The sequence below is a fragment of the Tursiops truncatus genome, chromosome 2, assembly GCF_011762595.2.
Source record: "Tursiops truncatus isolate mTurTru1 chromosome 2, mTurTru1.mat.Y, whole genome shotgun sequence".
NCBI classification, from domain to species: domain Eukaryota; kingdom Metazoa; phylum Chordata; class Mammalia; order Artiodactyla; family Delphinidae; genus Tursiops; species Tursiops truncatus.
The window spans coordinates 133308671-133330199 of record NC_047035.1 but is presented as its reverse complement, the minus strand read 5'-3'; the positions used below and the strand labels follow the sequence as shown (position 1 = coordinate 133330199).

At 45.0% G+C, this 21529-nt stretch overlaps 1 protein-coding gene across 2 annotated transcripts in view; it reads left to right on the top strand.

Moving 5' to 3' along the window:
* The window catches only part of SLCO3A1 (solute carrier organic anion transporter family member 3A1), a 318155-nt gene that overhangs the window by 230335 nt on the left and 66291 nt on the right, over positions 1–21529 (top strand). For both annotated transcript variants that reach the window (XM_019945795.3, XM_019945794.3), the window contains exon 3: positions 17799–17897. In XM_019945795.3, the coding sequence (XP_019801354.2) occupies positions 17799–17897 (99 nt within the window). The remainder of the gene's footprint in view (positions 1–17798; positions 17898–21529) is intronic.

Genomic DNA, 21529 nt, shown 5'->3' with positions numbered 1-21529 from the left:
CATATATCCACTCTTTTTTAGATTCTTTTCCCACATAGGCGAGGGTAGAGCTTTGATGCACTGCCCCGGGCCTGGAGGAGAGGGTGAAACCGTGTTGAGGACCAGTATGAGTAAGGCCTGGAAACCAGACAGCACTGGGACCAGGTATGCTAGGCAGCGTTCTGTAGTTGGGTGCACAGTTGTGGCGGCCTGCGAGGCCACTCTAGCTGGCTGTACAAGAGAGACTCTGGTTCGGCCCCCATGCTGCATGACCTCAGTCTGGACATGCTAGGTTTCCAACTGCCCCCTGCAGGCCTGACATCAGAGAGCGCTCACATCCTTCCTTTTTCCCACATGTCCAGATGCCTTTTTGGGTCCCAGCTGGTTCCTTGAGCATGGTCAGCAGGGGCAGAGCCCAGAGGTTCTCAGCTTGGCTGCCCATAGAATCACGTGGAGAACTTGGAAAAATCCCAGTGCCTGGGCTGCACCCCAGACCAGCTACATCAGATCTTGTGGGGCAGGACCTAGGCATTAGTATTTGCAGTTTCCCAGGTGATTCCAATACACACCCAACTTTGAGACCCAGGGATCTAACTGACCTTGGAGGCAACAATTATGATCCTGTGGGGATGGACATGTAAGGTCGGGCACGTAAGCTCTGGCACATAAGCTCTGGCACGTACGCTCTGGCACGTACCATGCAGCCTTAGCAACTTCAATGTTTTGTTTATAAACTTTGCAATGGGGATAATTCTATTACACAGATGGCGTGCAGTGTCTGGCCCATAATCTGTGTTCAGCGAATGGTCGCCCCCTCATCCTCTCCCCCCACCACTTCCCCCTCAGAGGTCAGTTACGTAAGGCTGTCAGGCTGTTGGCAGCGGGCACCGGATAAACAGGTATTGCATGTTTTGCAGGCTTCCTGCTGTTCGTGCATCATGTTTTATTCATGCACGTATGATGCCGAGTGTTCCTTCTTAGGGGAGAAATTTCTGCATTTCTTGAAAGCCTGCAGATTTCAAGACAGAAGAATACATTTGTATAAATTGAGGGCACGGAAGGCCAGTGAGAGATGAGAGAAGCAGTGCTTTGATGAGGGTTTGGTGGGCAGTTAGAAGCTGAGGACAAGGATATTTTACAACCAGGACTCTCTGCTGGGCCGGTGCTGCCCTCTAGTGGGGAAGAACCATCACCCACCCCAGCTTCCTCCTTACTCCATCCGCTTGAGGGGACCCTCCAGGGTCAGAATCACTCTGAGACCAGCAAAAGAAGCAGAGACACATGCCTAGGGGAGACCAGCCCGGCAGGCCACCCGTCTCGGACTCATCATCCCTGAGAAATAAAGAAAGTTCTAGAAAGCATCTGCATTCTAGGTAGCTTCGCATGCGTTGCCTCTAATTCTCACTGTTCTGCAAGGCAGATGATTCTTAATCTAGACTCAGTGTTGGCAGATGAGCCATTCGGAAATCGAGAATTGTAATCAGGATCCCAGCCTAGGTCTGCCTGATTCCAAAGGCTTCACCGCTGTACCGTAATGTCCTGTCTGTTCTTTCTCTAAGAACCTAGGTGGTCCTACAGGCCTGAGTTCAAATCCACCTCCACCATGTACAAGCTGTGTGGCCTCGGGTTAATCAATTAACCTCTCTGAGCTTCTGTTTTCTCATCTGCAAAAAGAGTTTCACAGCATGCACCTTATCAAGTGGTCATGAGAATTTTTGTTTGACCTCAAGCACATCAGAAAGGAAAAAGACTTGAAAGCGATTGTCTCAGGAGGGTAGGATAATAGTAAGTTGTCCCCTTTTCTGAATGTATTACTTTTTCATTGAAGTATAGTTGGTTTATAGTATTGTGTTAGTTTCAGGTGTTACAGCATATGATTTTTTTTTTGCAGTTTATATTCCGTTATAGGTTATTATAAGATATTGGGTCTGATTCCCTGTGATATACAGTAAATCCTTGTTGCTTAATCTATTTTATGTACACTAATAATGAAATACCTGAATGCATTACTTTTATAATCAGACAAAAACAAAGGATTCACTAGACCACTTTCCTTTGAAAAGCAGTCAAAGCACTGACCCACCCATGTACCAGCCCAGTGAGATACCGTTGAAGAGAATGTTGTCTCATTTTCTGGAAGCAGTAACAAGCAAATCTCAGGGCCCCTCCGAAGAAAACCACAGACTTCCCCTGAAGGGGTCTTTCATCATGTCAAGCACAGAAGCCTCAGCTCCGCCCTTCCCCTGCCTGGCTCAGTGCTGTCTCAGTCATTGCTAAGAAGTCAGGGCTGTCACATGTCACCCAGTGTCCTGGGGTGCCTGCCCTCCCAACAGCCAGGAAGGGATCCGGATCTGGGCCTTGGGTGCCTTGAATTGTGGTTCCGAATTGTATTAGCTTCTTCCTTTACCCCTGCCCTGAGCGCAGCCGGGAAACTCCTGGCCCCTGAAATTCCCTTTTATCAGCACCTTAAATTCTACTGCAATAGAGAATTCCATTCTTTAAAAATATATTCTTTAGAAAATCTTATCATTTGTTTCCAGGCTGTGTTGGATACTTTTTTAAAAATTGCTCTTAGAAAAAAATAACCTTATCTATAGGGACAGACCGGAAGGGAATATCTAAATGAATAGGAGTGTTTCTCTCTGGGTGGTGAAAGATGGTGATTTGTGCCGTCTTCCTTGTAATAATAATAGGCAAAATTTATTAAACACTTACTGTATGCCAGGGACTGTGGAGAGCCCATGACATGCATTAATCACTTCAACTTTGAAACAACCTTGCAAGGTAGGAACTATTATTATCCCCACTCTCAAGTGAGAGCATGGCGGCCCAGAGAAAGTAAATAACTTTTCCCAAGGTCACACAGCTAGTGAGTACAGACGCCAGCCAGCTCCGGGTCTGTGTTCTTGGCCTCTGCGTTGTGGTGCCTCTCCATCCTTGCTTTCTTCTCAGATCATTCTTCAGTAAGCATGTGTTTCTTTTAAGATGAGGGAAAGAGTTTTTGTTTTCAAGTGAACTTATCTGGTTCCACCAATGCAAAAACACATGGAAAAAATACAGTGCAAATACAGTAACGCCCAAAAGAAATACGGAAATGATGGTATTTCTTTTTTTTTTTTTTGAATTAAATTTTTTTATATACAGCAGGTTCTTATTAGTTATCTATTTTATACATATTAGTGTATACATGTCAATCCCAATCTCCCAATTCATCACACCACCACCACCACCCCCCGCCACTTTCCCCCCTTGGAGTCCATATGTTTTTTCTCTACATCTGTGTCTCTATTTCTGCCCTGCAAACTGGTTCATCTGTACCATTTTTCTAGGTTCCACATATATGCATTAATATACGATATTTGTTTTTCTCTTTCTGACTTACTTCACTCTGTATGACAGTCTCTAGATCCATCCACATCTCTACAAATGACCCAATTTCGTTCCTTTTTTGTCTGAGTAATATTCCATTGTATATATGTACCACATCTTCTTTATCCATTCGTCTGTTGATGGGCATTTAGGTTGCTTCCATGACCTGGCTATTGTAAATAGTGCTGCATTGAACATTGGGGTGCATGTGTCTTTTTGAATTATGGTTTCCTCAGGGTATATGCCCAGTAGTGGGATGGCTGGGTCATGTGGTAATTCTATTTTTAGTTTTTTAAGGAACCTCCATAGTGTTCTCCATAGGGGCTGTATCAATTTACATTCCCACCAACAGTGCAAGAGGCTTCCCTTTTCTCCACACCCTCTCCAGCATTTGTTGTTTGTAGATTTTCTGATGAAGCCCATTCTAACTGGTGTGAGGTGATACCTCATTGTAGTTTTGATTTGCATTTCTCTGATAATCAGTGATGTTGAACAGCTTTTCATGTGCTTCTTGGCCATCTGTATGTCTTCTTTGGAGAAATGTCTATTTAGGTCCTCTGCCCATTTATTGATTGGGTTGTTTTTTTTTAATATTGAGCTGCATGAGCTGTTTGTATATTTTGGAGATTAATCCTTTGTCCATTGATTTGTTTGCAAATATTTTCTCCCATTCTGAGGGTTGTCTTTTCGTATTGTTTGTAGTTTCCTTTGCTTTGCAAAAGCTTTTAAGTTTCATTAGGTCCCAATAGTTTATTTTTGTTTTTATTTCCATTTCTCTAGGAGGTGGATCAAAAAAGATCTTGCTGTGATTTATGACAGAGTGTTCTCCCTATGTTTTCCTCAAAGAGTTGTATACTGTCCAGTCTTACATTTAGGTCTCTAATCCATTTTGAGTTTCTTTTTGTGTATGGTGTTTAGGGAGTGTTCTAATTTCATTCTATGCTTGCCTCCTTTGTCATAGATTAGTTGACCACAGGTGCGTGGGTTTATCTCTGGGCTTTCTATCCTGTTCCATTGATCTATATTTCTGTTTTTGTGCCAGTACCATATTGTCTTGGTTACTGTAGCTTTGTAGTATAATCTGAAGCCAGGGAGTCTGATTCCTCCAGCTCCATTTTTTCCCTCAAGGCTGGTTTGGTTATTCGGGGTCTTTTGTGTCTCCATACACATTTTAAGATTTTTTGTTCTAGTTCTGTAAAAAACGCCATTGGTATTTTGATAGGGATTGCATTGAATCTGTAGATTGCTTTGGATAGTATAGTCATTTTCACAATATTGATTCTGCCAATCCAAGAACATGGTATATCTCTCCATCTGTTGGTATCGCCTTTAATTTCTTTCATCAGTGTCTCACAGTTTTCTGCATACAGGTCTTTTGTCTCCCTAGGTAAGTTCATTCCTAGGTATTTTATTCTTTTTGTTGAAATGATAAATGGGAGTGTTTCCTTAATTTCTCTTTCAGATTTTTCATCATTAGTGTATAGGAATGCAAGAGATTTCTGTGCATTAATTCTGTATCCTGCAACTTTACCAGATTCATTGATTAGCTCTAGTACTTTTCTGGTGCCATCTTTAGGATTCTCTATGTATACTATCATGTCCTCTGCAAACACTGACAGTTTTACTTCTTCTTTTACAATTTGTATTCCTTTTATTTCTTTTTCTTCTCGGATTGCCATGGCTAGGACTTCCAAAACTATGTTGAATAATAGTGGCGAGACTGGACCTCCTTGTCTCGTTCCTGATCTTAGAGGAAATGCTTTCAGTTTTTCACCATTGAGAATGATGTTTGTTGTGGGTTTGTCGTATATGGCCTTTATTATGTTGAGCTAATTTCCCTCTATGCCCACTTTTTGGAGAGTTTTTGGAATTCTGTCAAAAGCTTTTTCTGCATCTATTGAGATGATCATATGGTTTTTATTCTTCAATTTGTTAACATGGTGTATCACATTGATTGATTTGCATATATTGAAGAATCCTTGCATCCCTGGGATAAATCCCACTTGATCATGGTGTATGATCCTTTTAATGTGTTGTTGGATTCTGTTTGCTAGTATTTTGTTGAGGATTTTTGCATCTATATTCATCAGTGATATTGGTCTGTAATTTTCTTTTTTCGTAATATCTTTGTCTGGTTTTGGTATCAGGGTGATGATGGCCTCATAGAATGAGTTTGGGAGTCATCCTTCCTCTGCAATTTTTTGAAAGAGTTTGAGAAGGATAGGTGTTAGCTCTTCTCTAAATGTTTGATAGAATTCACCTGTGAAGCCATCTGGTCTTAGACTTTGTTTGTTGGAAGATTTTTAATCACAGTTTCAATTTCAGTGCTTGTGACTGGTCTGTTCATATTTTCTATTTCTTCCTGGTTCAGTCTTGGAAGGTTATACCTTTCTAAGAATTTGTCCATTCTTCCAGGTTGTCTATTTTATTGGCATAGAGTTGCTTGTAGTAGTCTCTTAGGATGCTCTGTATTTTCACAGTGTCTGTTGTAACTTCTCCTTTTTCATTTCTAATTTTATTGATTTGAGTCCCCTCCTTCTTTTTCTTGATGAGTCTGGCTAAAGGTTTATCAATTTTGTTTATCTTCTCAAAGAACCAGCTTTTAGTTTTATTGATCTTTGCTATTGTTTTCTTTGTTTCTGTTTCATTTATGTCTGCTCTAATCTTTATGATTTCTTTCATTCTGCTAACTTTGGGTTTTGTTTGTTCTTCTTTCTCTAGTTCCTTTAGATGTAAGGTTAGATTGTTTATTTGAGATATATCTTGTTTCTTGAGGTAGGCTTGTATTGCTATAAACTTCCTCTTAGAACTGCTTTTGCTGCATCCCATAGGGTTTGTATCGTTGTGTTTTCATTGTCATTTGTCTCTAGGTATTTTTTGGTTTCTTCAGTGGTCTCTTGGTTATTTAGTAACGTATTGGTTAGCCTCCATGTGTTTGTGTTTTTTACGTTTTTTTCCCTGTAATTGATTTCTAATCTCATAGCATTGTGGTCAGAAAAGATGCTTGATATGATTTCAATTTTCTTCAATTTACTGAGGCTTCATTTGTGAGCCAAGATGTGATCTATCCTGGAGAATGTTGCGTGTGCACTTGAGAAGAAAGTGTAATCTGCTGTTTTTGGATGGAATGTCCTATAAATGTCAATTAAATCTATCTGGTCTATTGTGTCATTTAAAGCTTGTGTTTCCTTATTAATTTTCTGTTTGGATGATCTGTCCATTGGTGTATGTGAGGTGTTAAAGTCCCCCACTATTACTGTGTTACTGTCGATTTCCTCTTTTATAGCTGTTAGTACTTGCCTTATGTATTGAGGTGCTCCTATGTTGGGTGCATATATATTTATAATTGTTATATTTTCTTCCTGGATTGATCCCTTGATCATTATGTAGGGTCCTTCCTTGTCTCTTGTAACATTCTTTATTTTAAAGTCTGTTTTATCTGATATGAGTATTGCTCCTGCAGCTTTCTTTTGATTTCCATTTGCATGGAATATCTTTTTCTATCCCCTCACTTTCAGTCTGTATGTGTCCCTAGGTCTGAAGTGGGTCTCTTGTAGACAGCATATATATGGGTCTTGTTTTTCTATCCATTCAGCAAGCCTGTGTCTTTTGGTTGGAGCATTTAATCCATTCGCGTTTTAGGTAATTATTGATATGTGTGTTCCTGTTACCATTTTCTTAATTGTTATCGGTTTGTTTTTGTAGGTCCTTTTCTTCTCTTGTGTTTCCCACTTAAAGAAGTTCCTTTAGCATTTGTTGTAGAGCTAGTTTGGTGGTGCTGAATTTTCTTAGCTTTTGCTTGTCTGTAAAGCTCTCCATCGAATCTGAATGAGATCCTTGCTGGGTAGAATAATCTTGGTTGTAGGTTCTTCCCTTTCATCACTTTAAATATGTCATGCCACTCCCTTCTGGCTTGTAGAGTTTCTGCTGAGAAATCAGCTCTTAACCTTACGGGAGTTCCCTTGTATATTATTTTTCATTTTTCCCTTGTTTTCAGTAATTTTTGTTTGTCTTTAATTTTTGTCAGTTTGATTACTATGTGTCTCAGTGTCTTTCTCCCCGCGTTTATCCTGCCTGGGAGTCTCTGCGCTTCCTGGACTTGGGTGGCTATTTCCTTTCCCATTTTAGGGAAGTTTTCAACTATAATCTCTTCAAATATTTTCTCAGGTCCCTCCTCTCTCTCTTCTGCATCTGGGACCCCTGTAATGTGAATGTTGTTGTGTTTAACATTGTCCCAGAGGTCTCTTAGGCTGTCTTCATTTCTTTTCATTCTTTTTTCTTTATTCTGTTCCACGGCAGTGAATTCCACCAGTTTGTCTTCCAGGTCACTTATCCGTTCTTCTGTCTCAGTTATTCTGCTATTGATTCCTTCTAGTGTATTTTTCATTTAAGTTATGGTATTGTTCATTTCTGTTTGTTTGTTCTTTAATTCCTCTCGGTATTTGTTCTTTAATTCTTATAGGTCTTTGTTGTCTCTTGTAACATTCTTTATTTTAAAGTCTGTTTTATCTGATATGAGTATTTCAACATTTCTTGAATCTTCTCGATCTTTGCCTCCATTCATTTTCCTAGGTCCTGCATCATCTTCACTATCATTATTCTGAATTTTTTTTCTGGAAGGTTGCCTATCTCCACTTAATTTAGTTGTTCTTCTGGGGTTTTATCTTGTTCCTTTATCTGGTACAAAGTCCTCTGCCTTTTCATTTTGTCTATCTTTTTGTGAACATGGTTTTCCTTCCACAGACTGCAGAATTATAGTTCTTGCTTCTGCTGTCTGCCCTCTGGTCGGTATTTCTTTATATGATTCTGTATCATCCATATTCTTTGAAATAAGCATCTCTCACTTAAGTAACCAAAAAACTAAAACTTGTAAGGCAAAAAAGAAAATCCTGCTACTAGAAGTACCAGCGAGGAGAATAACTAACAGCTAATGATTTTTGAGAACGTCTGTGTTCTAGGAAATTATCTGAAGCCTCTTTTGGGCACTCATATATTTGCTCCTCAAAGGCTCCCAAGAACGTAGGGGTTGTCGGCAGCCCATTTTACAGAGTCAGGAACTGAGGTACAGGGAGCATTTGTGCTGTGACCACAGACACACAGGGTGCAGCGGAGCCTGACACTGCCCTTCCTGTAGTGTCCTAACCCCCACTCAAGGCAGGAATCATCCCTGTCCTATTCCACCAGTGACCCTCAGAAATACTAATGGATTTGCCTGATTTTAGAGTAAGGAGAGGCACTGGGAGAAGCCCCTGAGTTTCTGGATGGCCTTTTTGCTTTTGCTTTCAGCCACGTAAAGAGTTTGTGCCTTCAGCTCCTCAGTGACAGCCTTCGCCACTGTGTCCCTGCCCCCATGGGCTGTTGGTATAGAAGCCAGGCCCCGTGTCACACTCCAGCAAAGAGAAGAATAAAGGCTTGGAGGGAAGGGTCAGCATTTTCTCCTTTACAGGATACCACATGTGCAGCTGTAGCCTGCCCAGTGACTGGCCTCTTCCTGCTTGTCCACTAGGGGGCAGTAAATAGCAGGCCTTCAGGTGGATCTGGCTGCAGAAGACTCAGGGCCCACCGAGAGGAGGAAAAGCGGGCACCCACAGCGTATTTCCCTTCCCCTGGCTCTTCTAGCTCTTCTAGCACCCAGCAAAGCCAAGGAGCATCAGTGGAAACAAACATCTATGAAGTACTTCATCTGGACCAGGAGTCACGCTGGGCCCTTATATCTGCTTTCATTTATCCCTCCCTGCAAGCGCTATGAAATACATCTTACTAGCATCTCCCCTTTTCAGATGTGGAAACTAACAGAGGTGAGGGACTTGCCCAGGGCTGCCAGCAGTTAAGTGGCAGCACCAGGATTCACACCCAGCCAGGCTCTAGAACCCACTGTTAACCCCACTCACCACACCCACCTCTGAAGCCAGGTGGTTTCTATCCACATCCTCGTCGTGGTGCAAGGTGTGAGAAGCAGGTGGCTACCTGTGAGCGGCGGGGTTTGGGGTTGGGTTTGGTTGTTATTCTTTAAGTTTGCTTATTTGTGCTTGAGCTCACTGGAGACCCAGTCCTGCAGAGGGCACCAGGGGTCAGCTGCCCCCCTAGAACCAGGGGCCCTGGAGCAAGTTGCTTAACCTCTGTGAGCCTCAGGTCCTTCTGGGATACAGCTGGCGTGACGGCACCCGCCTCATCGCATTGTTAGAAGGGATCATGAAATAGCGTGCATAAACCACATAGTCCAGACTCTGGCACCATACGATAAGCACTCGATAAATAGCCAATGGCCATTTTTCTATAGGCACTTGTATGACACGTGTATGTATATGTGAAAATGTGATAATCATGTGTTTGTGCAGAAAACATATTCCCATATTCCAGCTTAACGAATTGTTGCAAAACAGACACCCACGTAGCCTGCAAATAGACCAAATACAAAACCAGCACCTGAGAACCCCCCACCCAACCTGTGCCTCCTTCACTGTAACCCCTCCCTCCCTCATGGGCAGCAGTGACCACAACTCTGACTTCTCTGCTATTCATTTCCCTGTTTTTCTTTATAGCTTGACTACCTAGTTATATATCACTACATGGTTTAATTTTGCCGCTTTCAATTCTGCGTAAGTGGAATCACACCAGTATGTATTCTTGCCTGTCTGTGTTCTTTTGGAATTACATCATTTAAGATTAATCCATGTTATTGATGATTTGTTTTCTCTGCTGTATAGTAATTCCAATGTATGAAGATGTCACCGTTTGTTTCTCTGTTGTTCTGTTGTTGGGCATTTGGGTTGTTTCCAGTTTGAGGATCTTAGAAGATTGGGATGAGCATTCCTGGATGTGTCTCCTAGTGGGTTTCAGACTTTCTGTAGAGTATTTACCTAGGAATTAGGATTGTGGGTCATTGGGTGAGTTCCTCTTTGGTTTTACAGACACTGCCAAAGTTTTGCCAGAGTGGTTGTCTAATTTACACTCCTACCAACAGTATGCAAGAGTCCAGATTCCCTACATCCTTGCCAACACTGGGTATTATCAAGCTCTTCAATCAGCTAAAAATCTAATGACATTTCACTGGGCTTGTAATTTACATGTCCCTGAATTCTAATGAGGTTGAGCATCTTGTCCCATTCCATTGTTCCTTTGAACCTCGTCTTTTGTGAAGAACCTGTTAAGGTTTCTGCCCCCTTTCCACTGGTTTGTCTTCTTCTCATGGACTTATCGTAGTTTTTACATAGTCTCGATATGAGCCCTCCGATTCTTGTATGTGTGTTTTTCAGGATGTATGTTACATGTATGTTTTCCCACATCTTTGCTTTCCTAGTGGGCTCTTTTGATGAATCTAAGGAATGACCTTAATTTTTATGTAGACCAGTTTGTCAAGCTCTTCTTTTAATGCTTCATGCTTTCTTTGTTTGGTTTAAAAGAATCTCTCCCTGCCCCCAACATTGTGACAGTACTTTTGTCTATTATCTTCCAGAAGCTTTATTGTTTTGCTTTTCACACAGGTCTCCGATATGCCTGGAATTGATTTTTACATGTGTTGTGCAGCCGACTTTTTTTCCCTGTAATTTCAAGTTGTCCTAGCACCATTCATGGAAAAATTCATCCTTCCCCCCACCGCTTTGTAGGCACACTTTGTCATAAATCAGGCGTCCACGCAAGTATGGATCTGTTTCTGGGCTTTCTCTTCTGCTTTACTTGTACGTTTGCTGCTTCTTGTGCCAGAAACACACTGTCTTCATCATTACAGCTTTAAAAGGAGTAGGGTATGTCTTGACAATTCTTCTTCTTCTCCCAAGGTATCCAGGCTGGTCTTAGTTCTTCTGGTTCTATGTGTGTGACCTGATCCCTTTCTAGAGGCTGTCACGTCAGTCCCCTTGACACATTGCATCTAGAAGGAGGCATATTCCCAGCGCTGAGAGTGACACATGCAGAGAACACTGTCCAGGGAAAGAGCAGGCGGGGGCTGAGTCCCAGCTCTGCCCCTCCCCAGCTGGCTGAACTTGGGCAGACCATGGCCAAGAAGAGTTTCTCCCTCCTCGTTTTGTGTCACTGTGGTCACGAGTATTCTCATTCACACACCCTTTCAACAGATTGTGAGCTAACTGTCCTGGGCCAAACTGGGGACAGAAAGAAGAATAAGGCACCATCTCTGCCTCACAGGGCTTCAAGTCTCCTCCAGCATGTCTGGGACTGTGCCCCAGTCAATGCCAGGTCTGAAAAATGACCCACAAAAAAAATGTCCCATGGTCAAATGATTAACAAGCAGCTTCATGCAACATCCTGTCCTTAGAGATTCACATGTAGCAGGTATAAGATCTGAGATTGTCCTCAAATTTGCTTAACAATTGTATCACTGCTGTAGTAAGTTACCGCAAATTTAGTGGCTTAAGATAATATAAGTGTATTATCTTACATTGTGGAGGTCAGAAGTCCATAACGGGTCTCCCTGAGCTAAGAATCCAGGTGCCAGCAGGGCTGCCTTCCTTCTGGAGGATCCTTTCTGGAGGGGAGAATCCACTTTCTTGCTTTTCCCAGCTCCTAGAAGCCACCCACATTCTTGGCCTCAAGGCCCTGTCCTCTGTCTTCAAAGCCAGCAGCGACTAGTCAAGGCTTTCTCATGATGCCATCGCCCTGGTTCTGTGGTCTCATCTCCTTCTCTGACTCTGAGTTGTATTCCTCCTCCTCCTACATCTACAGGTCCTTCAAGATTACATTGGCCCACAAGGATAATCAGCATGATCTCTTTATTTTCAAGTCAATTGATTAGTGACCTTAATTCCATCTGGAGCCTTCGTTCTCTTTGGTCAGTTACAGTAACAGACACAGGTTCCGGGGATTAGGACATGGGCATCTTTGGGGACCATTATTTAACGTCCTATACGGTGGAACCCTTAGCCTGCGAGTGCACTCACCCCAGCTTGATAGCGCGTGTAGTGCATTGCTGTGTGTGTTCTTTACAGCACACGGTACAGTGGGAGGTCTTTCTCTAGCCCCACTCCATCATGCACTGTCCTCTTTGGTGCTGACATCATAGGGTAGGTTGATTTGTTTATGGCCTTTCTTCTTCCCAAATACCAACTCCACAAAAAAGCAGGGATTTTGTCTGTTTTGTCCACAGCCGTATCTCAGCTCCTTGCACAGAGCCTGGCACCTATAGGTGCCATTATATATTTTGAATGATGGAGAATGGTTGGAGGTCTCTCCAATAAGACAGCAAGCTTCTTGAGGGCAAAATCCTCACCCAGTTCATCTGTCCTTCCCCTGCGTCCAGAGATGTCTGATGCTAAGTAGGAAGATTGTATAGCATGGGTGGCAGATTTACACCAGAGGTTCTCAAACTTTCTGGGTTCATTGTACCCTTAGTGTCTTATTTTTCACAGAGCCCTGAGTCTGCAAGATATACCCAGCAACTGTGTTTATCAAGCAGTTAGGTTCAAATTACTTAATACACGTTTGAAAAAAATAACACACATCAATTGAAAGAAAAAAATATTTCTATTTTATTTTTAAATATGTATGATTACTTACTAATGGGTTGTGTGTCCCTGCTGGGGACTACATAGATTCTCAAACCTTGGAATCAGATTGGACTCCATTTCCTGTGTCCTGCATTGATTTCCACACCACGTTTGCTTTTTATCACAGCAGGTACTGAAAACTCAGTTCACAAAGACAGGATGTATTTGAAAGGAGTATTGCTTGATCCAGTGCTGAAACCATCAGCCACCTGGAGTGAGTAGTTGTGAGTGGTTGTATGAGTAGCATCTGACAGATGTTAGCTATCACTGGGTTTCCCTCCAAAACTTAAAACGTTTTGCGGTACCCCTGTGAGTTCACTGTGGTACCCCAAGGTGCCTCGACACACAGTTTGGGAACTGCAGATTTACACTAACCTAATTTACAGAAGGCCTCTGTTCAAACCAGGATGCTGGAGTTAGATCACCATGGGGGTCATGCCATTCTCTCTCCCTTTGTTCAGTCCTCACATCCCTGGGAAGCCAGGTTAGCATCAGAATGTGGTTGGCAGGTGGGCAGTCAGAGCAAGGGGGTGGACTCTGGACTCTGGTCGGCCGGTCCGTCTGGACCCTTGTGAAGCTTGGGATTGCGGCTGCTTCCCCCGAGGAACCCTCTCTGGGGCTTGGCCTGCTCCCAGCATCAGAGACACAGGTGTCATCCATTTAACAAGCACTCATGGCTCTTTCTGGGTGCCAGACTCTGTTCTAAGAGCTTTACAAATACGAGGTCATTAAATCCTCCCTATAGTCCCGTGGAATAGGCCTAATATCATTCCCATGTTACAGATGAGAAAGCTGAGGCACAAGGAAGTTAAATAGACCCTTCCCAAGGTTCCCAGAGCTAGGAAGTGGTGGAGCTGGGATTTGAACCCAAGTGGCCCATACTCTCTCCGGACCTGCTTGAAGGATGCTTTTCCCCTAAGGGGATGAGAGAAACCTGGCTTCAGAGCCCACTGTGCTGCTTTCTGACTCACTGTTGGGAAGTGAGGCGCTAAACCTTTCCTTCCGCTGTGAAATGGGCGCAGTAGACTCCCCGTCAGGGCCATTGAAAGAATTACAGTAGATTATGCTTGTAAAGCACCAGGCTCAGGGTAGCAGCACAGGAGGGGCTCTTCTTTCTCTGATCTCTGCGTCCCGGGCTTGCCTCCCCTCCCGTGTACACAGTCTGGCAGGCAGCAGGGGGCAGCACTGGGCCGCTGAAGAACCTTCTCTCCTGGACCTGGAGGCGCTCACCATTCAACGCAAGGATTCTGGATTTTAGGGCTGGACCATCTGTTTCTTGTCTATTTAGGCAGAACATTTTGAGGGGGGGGGTTTGCTAAACAAGAACAAAATCACAGCCTGGTGGGATGAATCGAAAAGAGAGTGAAGAAGCAAATTCAGAAGTACCTTTCTGTAAGATCACAGCCTGCCTTGTGTGCTCTCAGGGGAACAGCATCCTCTAAAGACCCAGGGCTGTGCTCACCGATGCTGCTTGATTTGAGCTGTTATCCTAAGATATTTCTGAAGTGAAAAAGGGTGCTTCCTGATGCATGAGCCTCCCATCCCCCCCACCCCACCCCCACTACTGGATTGTCCCTTGGAAAATATTCAAGAACCCATTGCTGCTAGAGGTTTACTTGGTATCTCTCCGAGGAGGAGCTGCTTTAAAAATATTCCCTCACTTCAACTGAGGGGAAAGAATGTCCTTCACACAAAAATACGCATCCTATGTCTTCTTTTCTTTTCTTTTCTTTTGGCCACGAAGCTTGCAGGATCTCAGTTCCCTGACCAGGGCTTGAACCCGGGCCACGGCAGTGAAAGCGCCGAATCCTAACCACTAGACCACCAGGGAAGTCCCCCTACCTCCTTCTTTGGTTTTGGGAATGGGATCCTACCAGGTTTCTTTGGGGGAGAATTCTGTCCTGTTCAAATGGAAAGCCACAATTCAGCGTTTTGGTGACCCGTGTCCTGTCCTAAAGTAACCAGATGGAGGGACCACCTTGGCACGTGGCTTCTCTGCAGTGGCGTCTGCCCATCCGAGCTGCCAGAACGGATGGCTGGCCTGTCTGGGCCTGGTGGGGCTCTTGTGGGCAGCTGAGCTTGAGGGATGCCCTTCCTTTTGTGTCATAACTTGCACAAGGGCAGGACACCCAGGGCCTGGAGTCTCCAGCTGTCCCATGATGCTGGCTGGTCCACACTCCCACACCCTCCACTGCCCCCATGTGGGGGAGGGGTAACAGAACACTCTCCACACAAGCTTTTTTTTTTTTATTTTTGGCTGAGTTGGGTCTTCATTGCTGTGCGCGGGCTTTCTCTAGTTGTGGCGAGTGGGGGCTACTCTTCGTTGCGGTGCGCGAGCTTCTCATTGCGGTGGCTTCTCTTGTTGCAGAGCACGGGCTCTAGGCACACGAGCTTCAGTAGTTGCAGCATGTGAGCTCAGTAGTTGTGGCACACGGGTCCTAGAGCACACGGGCTTCAGTAGTTGCAGCACATGGGCTCAATAGTTGCGGCGTGTGGGCTGTAGAGCACAGGCTCAGTAGTTGTGGCGTACAAGCTTAGTTGCTCTGCGGCATGTGGGATCTTCCCGGACCAGAGATCGAACCCTTGTTGCCAGCACTGTCAGGCAGATTCTTAACCACTGCGTCACCAGTGGTTAAGTCCCAACACAAGCTTTAAAGCTCACTAGTTGTTTCTTTCCAATGATACTAAAAGCTTGGTCCTTTGACCTATTCAGTTTTAATTATCATTTTCATTGTTCAATCTGTAGGGGGTGGAGCAGTGATTATTACATTGAATGGGGGGGTATTTAATTTGCATGAAAAGAGGCATGTTATCATGGGGGCGCTGCTGGGGGTCAGGGTGATGGCTAGGACTATGGAAGGGGCGTCAGAAGAGTAGTTGCAGCACGCCTGGCAAGAGAATTGTGTTCTATCTCCGTGCCCCTTTCTTTTGGGACAGGCTGAGTAGTTAGTTTACTTGCTGAGGCATCTTTAGAGTGCCAGTGGCTGACCAGTGGCTCCCCTCAGCCTGCAGCCTGGACAGAAGGATAGAGCTGGCTTCATGATTTTGTCCTGAAGCAGAAAGCCCTTCAGTCTACCTCAGGTACAGCTCTTGCCTTGGACACCCCCTGTCCACACCCGTGCCCCTGTGTCTTTCTCAGCATCACTTCCTACTTTGCTTTCCCCCATCTACCGAAGAAGACCGAAGCCAAGACCAGCTCTGCTCCCTAACTCTGCCCAGCTAAGGCCTAATTCCTCCTAATTCTAGCCCATACTTGAAAGAGCACCACGTTCTAGACTTTTCCAAAAACACCCCACCTTTCTCAATTTTCTCTGGTCGGTTATCTCAACCTAAGTTGTGACAAACCAGAGCCAGTGTTTTAACAAAGTGGATTCTGCTGCTCTCCAGATTCCTATCAACAGGAATAACTGGGAGACCGGAGGTCATCTGCTGGGTACAGGAGCAGTTCTTTTGAGGCCCTTGAGCTTCTAGATGGTTCCATATCAGAGTAGGATTTCACTGAGGGTGGATTCAGCCCCATTCCTGTGATAGAAACCATCCTCTTTTCATCCTGTCCTTCATTAAATAGCATTCCTTGTAAGCCATCTTTAAGTGGTTGCTTTGGGGTTCTGGGTCCTTGTCTGTAAATGAGGAAGACGTGGCTCCTTCGCCAGGTATCTAAAAAACAGTTAAGGTGTCTATAGTTTCCTCTACAAGTCAGTGAGCTCCAGGAAGGCCTGGATTGTTGACTCTGTACTTCGATGCTGAGTCCCCATCCCTGAGAAGGCTTCTTGGCACATAGAAGGAACTCAATAAGTATGGACTGAGTGGATGAATATTTGAGCAGTTCCATGATGACATCACTGGGAGATTTCAGGCTGAGTTAGTCTACCCTGCGAACAGACCAGAACTATCCTCCACTGAGCTCAGCTTCCCTCTGGTTGAATCCATTTCCTACCTTGTTCCTCGTGTGCCCACATGGGCCTGTTAGTACCCACACTCCAGGCTGTCTGCTTAGGTTGAACTGACCCATGTATTGATTGTCCCCACAGGCAGCCAGCTTCCTAAGAAAAAGCCACTTCTTCCCTCTTATGTTTTATTCCCAGGGCCTTGTGAGCTATCAGTGCTCAAGTTGAAATTTAGTTAAATACGGACAGCCTGTGAGTTTTTAGTTTGGGCTCAGTGCTTTTCCAGAATGACCAAAAGGTTTGTGCAAAATTCCAGATACTATATCCATCAGATACATTACTTAATCACGTACCTAGTCCCACCTTCTCAAGTCCTACAGAAGAGCTTGAGGCCTGAACAGCTGTTACAACAACAGAGAGCAATTCCAAAAATGTGGGGGCGGGGGGGGGGGTACTGCCAAACTGAAATTAATAAAATGTTTAATTAAATGTGCTCAGGGCATATCATTATGTCAGCTTTGTTGTTTGCTAAATTTAATGCCTGTAAACATTTCATTACATGTGAGAATAATTTGTGGCTTCAACTTTTCTCACTTCACAAGACTCCCTGAGTTTGCACAATGAGCGCTGAGACATCTTCGCCAACCGTAAATTAATTGAATTACATAAAGCCAAATAAATGCTAAAGCAAAATTATAAAAATCCTTCCCAAAACGTTTATGGAAGAAAAAATATTTCATGATAGACATGGACGTATTTTAATGGGTTTAGTATGATATGGGGTGGAGTCCTCTAAAAGTAACTGTACTTGGAGCCCACAAATTTTTCAAAGCAACCTGTTGAAACTATAGAATTCCTGCATGACAGTGCTTCCATAGAGTTTCCAAAACTTAGAAATACTAGCTTTCCCCTCTAGGATTTTTAGACGCATTCCTCTCATGTCATTTGTCTAATCAGACCTCTCATCTGATCAATGGAAAACAGTTTTCTTGAGCTTTGGCAATTTTGCTCAATAAATGGCTTCGGCTTTTAATCTAATCTTGCTTTCATCTTCTTCTTTCAGGAATCCTGTTCACGATGCTGGTGTTTGGACCAGCCTGTGGATTTATCCTGGGCTCTTTCTGTACCAAAATCTATGTGGATGCAGTCTTCATTGACACAAGTAAGGAATTTATCTCAATTTCCAAGCGCCGCCCACAAGCCCTTCCTCCACCATAAAGGAGCCCCAGCCTCTGGGTTCTAAAACCTTCCTACTAGCAGCAGCCCTAATGCATCCACTTCTCTAGCTGGTGGCCCCCTTGAGATTAGAGGAAAGATTGGGTCATGAATTTGGTACAGAGGGTCTGGCTTGAAGCATGTGCTCTGCTCGTGTCTACCTAGAGACTGAATAACCCCCTAAGGTTGATTTCACTCCTCAAATCTGAATTTTCCTCATCTGTAAACTCAGGGTAACAAAACTTATATCTGCCTTGAAGGGCTTTTGTAAGATAAATGAGGGGACAGATGTGGACATGCCTGGCATACACACATACTCATTGAATGTTGGTCCATGAACCCGCATGAGGACCCTATTTCTTAAACTAAAAGTTGGAGCACGTGCTCAAGTGCAAATGTACACATGGGGTCAAGGAGACAGAATATTTGAAAATTGTTTCTGTAAGACACTGTCGTGGTGGGCTTTCTAAGGAAATGTACCATACCTCAAACCCATTTTAAGCGGCATGTCTTGTGTTCTTGGCAGGAAGAGCAAGTGTATGTCTCAGCCTGCTCTGGGCGCCCCCGTCCCTAGCATACCTGGATTGAACAGCGTGCTAGTTGAGATGTGCTAGGTTACGCAGTAGTAACAGACAATTCCCAAATCAAAGTGATTTTATGCAACCAAAGTTTATTTCTCAGCCATACCGCATATCCAGTGCAGGCTGGTGGTATTTGGGGGTTGGAGGGTGAGACTTGCCTACTGTAGTCCCTCCAGGACCCAGGCTCACAGAAGTTTCATCTGACTCCTGCCTGCCCCGTCGCCGAGGCAGGAAACCAGCTCCTGTTCAGAAATGACACACATTGTTTCTACTTATATTTCAGTGACCACAGCAAGCCACCTGGTGTATTAATCTGTGGCTTTGTGACAAATGACCCCAAACTTCGTGACTTTAAACAATAGGTATTTTCTCACAGTTTATTTCTCTGGGTCTGGAACCCAGGAGCAGCTTAGCTGGATGGTTCTGACTCAGGGTCCCTCATGAGGCTGCAGTCAAGGTGTTAAGCTGGTATCAAATCATCTGAAAGCCCACCTGGAGGGGCTCCACTTCCAAACTCACCCCACGGCTGTTGGCAGTCCTTGACAGATGGGCTCTCAGGCCGGCTCCCACGGATCTCTGTACAGGGCTAACCTCGGCATGGCCTCCCTGGAGCAAACAACCCAAGAGAGGGTAAGAGCACCTGAGACAAAGCCGCAGTCTTTTATAACCTAGTCTCACAAGTGACACCTCATCGCTTCTGCTGCGTTTTGTGTGTTAGAAGCAAGCCACTTGTTTCCGTACCCTTGGAAGAAGGGATCATTTCACAAGGACGTGAATTCCAGGGGTGGGGATCGTTGGAGGCCGTCTCGGGCACTGCCCACTGTATGTGGTCACGACTCAACTGCGTGCCTGAAAGAGGACGCTGTGTTCCTGTGCAGCTTAGCGAGTTGAGAAGCCATGTTTCCTTTCTCTCTGAAAACAGTGCAGGAAGCCTTTCCAGCTTCTCTGTCTCATCCCGATCTATTCCCAGGATCAATAAGAACTCTCAGTCGCCTGGTGTTCAATTCGTCATCTCTTGACAGGGCTAAATTTACTAATTCACCCCAAAGACATAATCTGGTTTTAAATCCAATCAAGTCACTCTGTGATTCACTCCATTAATCCCAGTGATATATTTACTTGTAGCTAATGATGTTACAGATTTCCAAACGGGGGAGAAAAATCAAATGCAGCCTTATTTGTTTGTTCGTTTTAAAGTGCCGGGTCCGTTCAGGAGGTGATTGAATGCCGCTGTTTTGTAGCCCTTGGTTGGCCCTTTGAACCCTATTCCTAGCAGGTGGGATGACTGGTGGCCTGGTCAGAGAAACAACCCATGGTGACACGGTCAGCTGCCATCTTGCTTCTACGGACAGAAAGCCGGCTTCCGCCACTGCACCAAAGGCAGTACAGGACAGGAGTAGCAAAGGAGGGGAGGAAAGGGGGCACCCTCCCAGTGCATGGGGAAGGCTGCCTGCGGGGAGAAGGCAAGTGTCCAGGCAGCCTATCCTGCCCTCAGTGTATTAGCAGGGCCCCCTTGAATCAAAGCTTGTGGAATACCAGAATCCCTGAGCCGGAAAGAACCTCAGACATCATTCTCTTCCAACTCTTGCATTATGTAGATAAGGAAACTGATACCTAGAGAGGTAAAGGGATGTACCCAATCCAAGGGGTGTATCTATATAAAACCCAGGTCTCGGAGCAAGCATGTGGAGACACCCCTCGCCAAGATTCCTCTTGGGAATTAAATAGCATCTTTTTCTCAGTGACTAGAATGGCCAAGAGGTAGACAGGTGGCTGGAGGGGGCTTAGCCCATCCACTCGCAGCCCCCTCTGTATGCCATTCCCTTGCTCAGGCCATCCCCTCAGTCTGGAGCGCCGTCCCCAGCCATTCTCCTCAACATCTGTCCTCACCTTTCAAGGCCCAGGTGAGTGTCATCTACGGTTCTAGACTCATTGGCAGTTTGAAGCCTCCCATACCTGAGACAGATGGGCGCGTTTCCGTTCAGTCTGGGCACCCTGCTGATGGCCGCCTTTCCCCAAAATGAGTTAATAGCGGACTTCCTATCTGATGAGTCTCAAAGGACTGAAGGATGTGTTGTGAGTCACCCTCGTTGTTTGCATCCCTTCTGAAGGCCCCCGGAGGGCTGGTGCCACCCTTTACCAGCAGAGGGCAGAAAAACATAATTTATTCTATTCAGGAGCCAGTCACAGAATTCCATAGTTGCCAGCAGTTTTCTAATCTTGTGACTGAAACTTGTCATTCCGTCTACGAGTGGCTTGGGGCTGTGTTTCGAGGAGTCGGTTCTCAGTTCTTTCAGGATGACCCTTCCCTGTCTTTTCCTCACCGACTAAGACAGAGCCCCTCTTTCGGTCTGTCCAGCCTATGGGAATGTGCCCTTAAGCATGAATGTACGGGGCCACGCACACAACCATATGTTTCTGAAATTCCAGCTGCGAGTTGGGCAGGGGACTGGGAAAAGCAGTGGCCTGGGAATTGTGCGAGGTGGGCAAGGCAGGTCCCTGGGAGGCCCTTGTTATGGGGTAGTTGGAAGAGGGCATGTGCCTTTCACCAGGCACCTAGCAGCAGCTGATGAAACAGGGTGGAAAGGCAGAGACCGGTGAGGGAGTCTGGTTGGAATCTGTGTGTCAGTGAAGCTGGGGCTGCAGGGGAGGTGGTTGGTTGTAGGAAGAGGCCAGCTATGGGACTGCAAGACCCCACGGGCAGCTCCCCAGGAGGGCTGCCCTGGCGGCGCTCAGACACAGGGATTCTGCTGCTGCCGCCTTTCATCCGTGTCTGGGCCCTCTGTGGCTCCTTCGGCCCCTCTTCTTAAGGAGGACAGATGCCTCCTCTGACAGCCTGGGGAAGGAATGATGGTGCCTGCAGAATTTCTTTTCTAGAATATCTTTGTAAAGCTGAGACCAGTCAAGAGCAGGACGTAGGAAGAAGAAGGGCCTGGTAGCAGAGTAGACCCCTGAGCACTGGACTGACCAAGCTTCACAGTGTGGGGTTAACAAACTG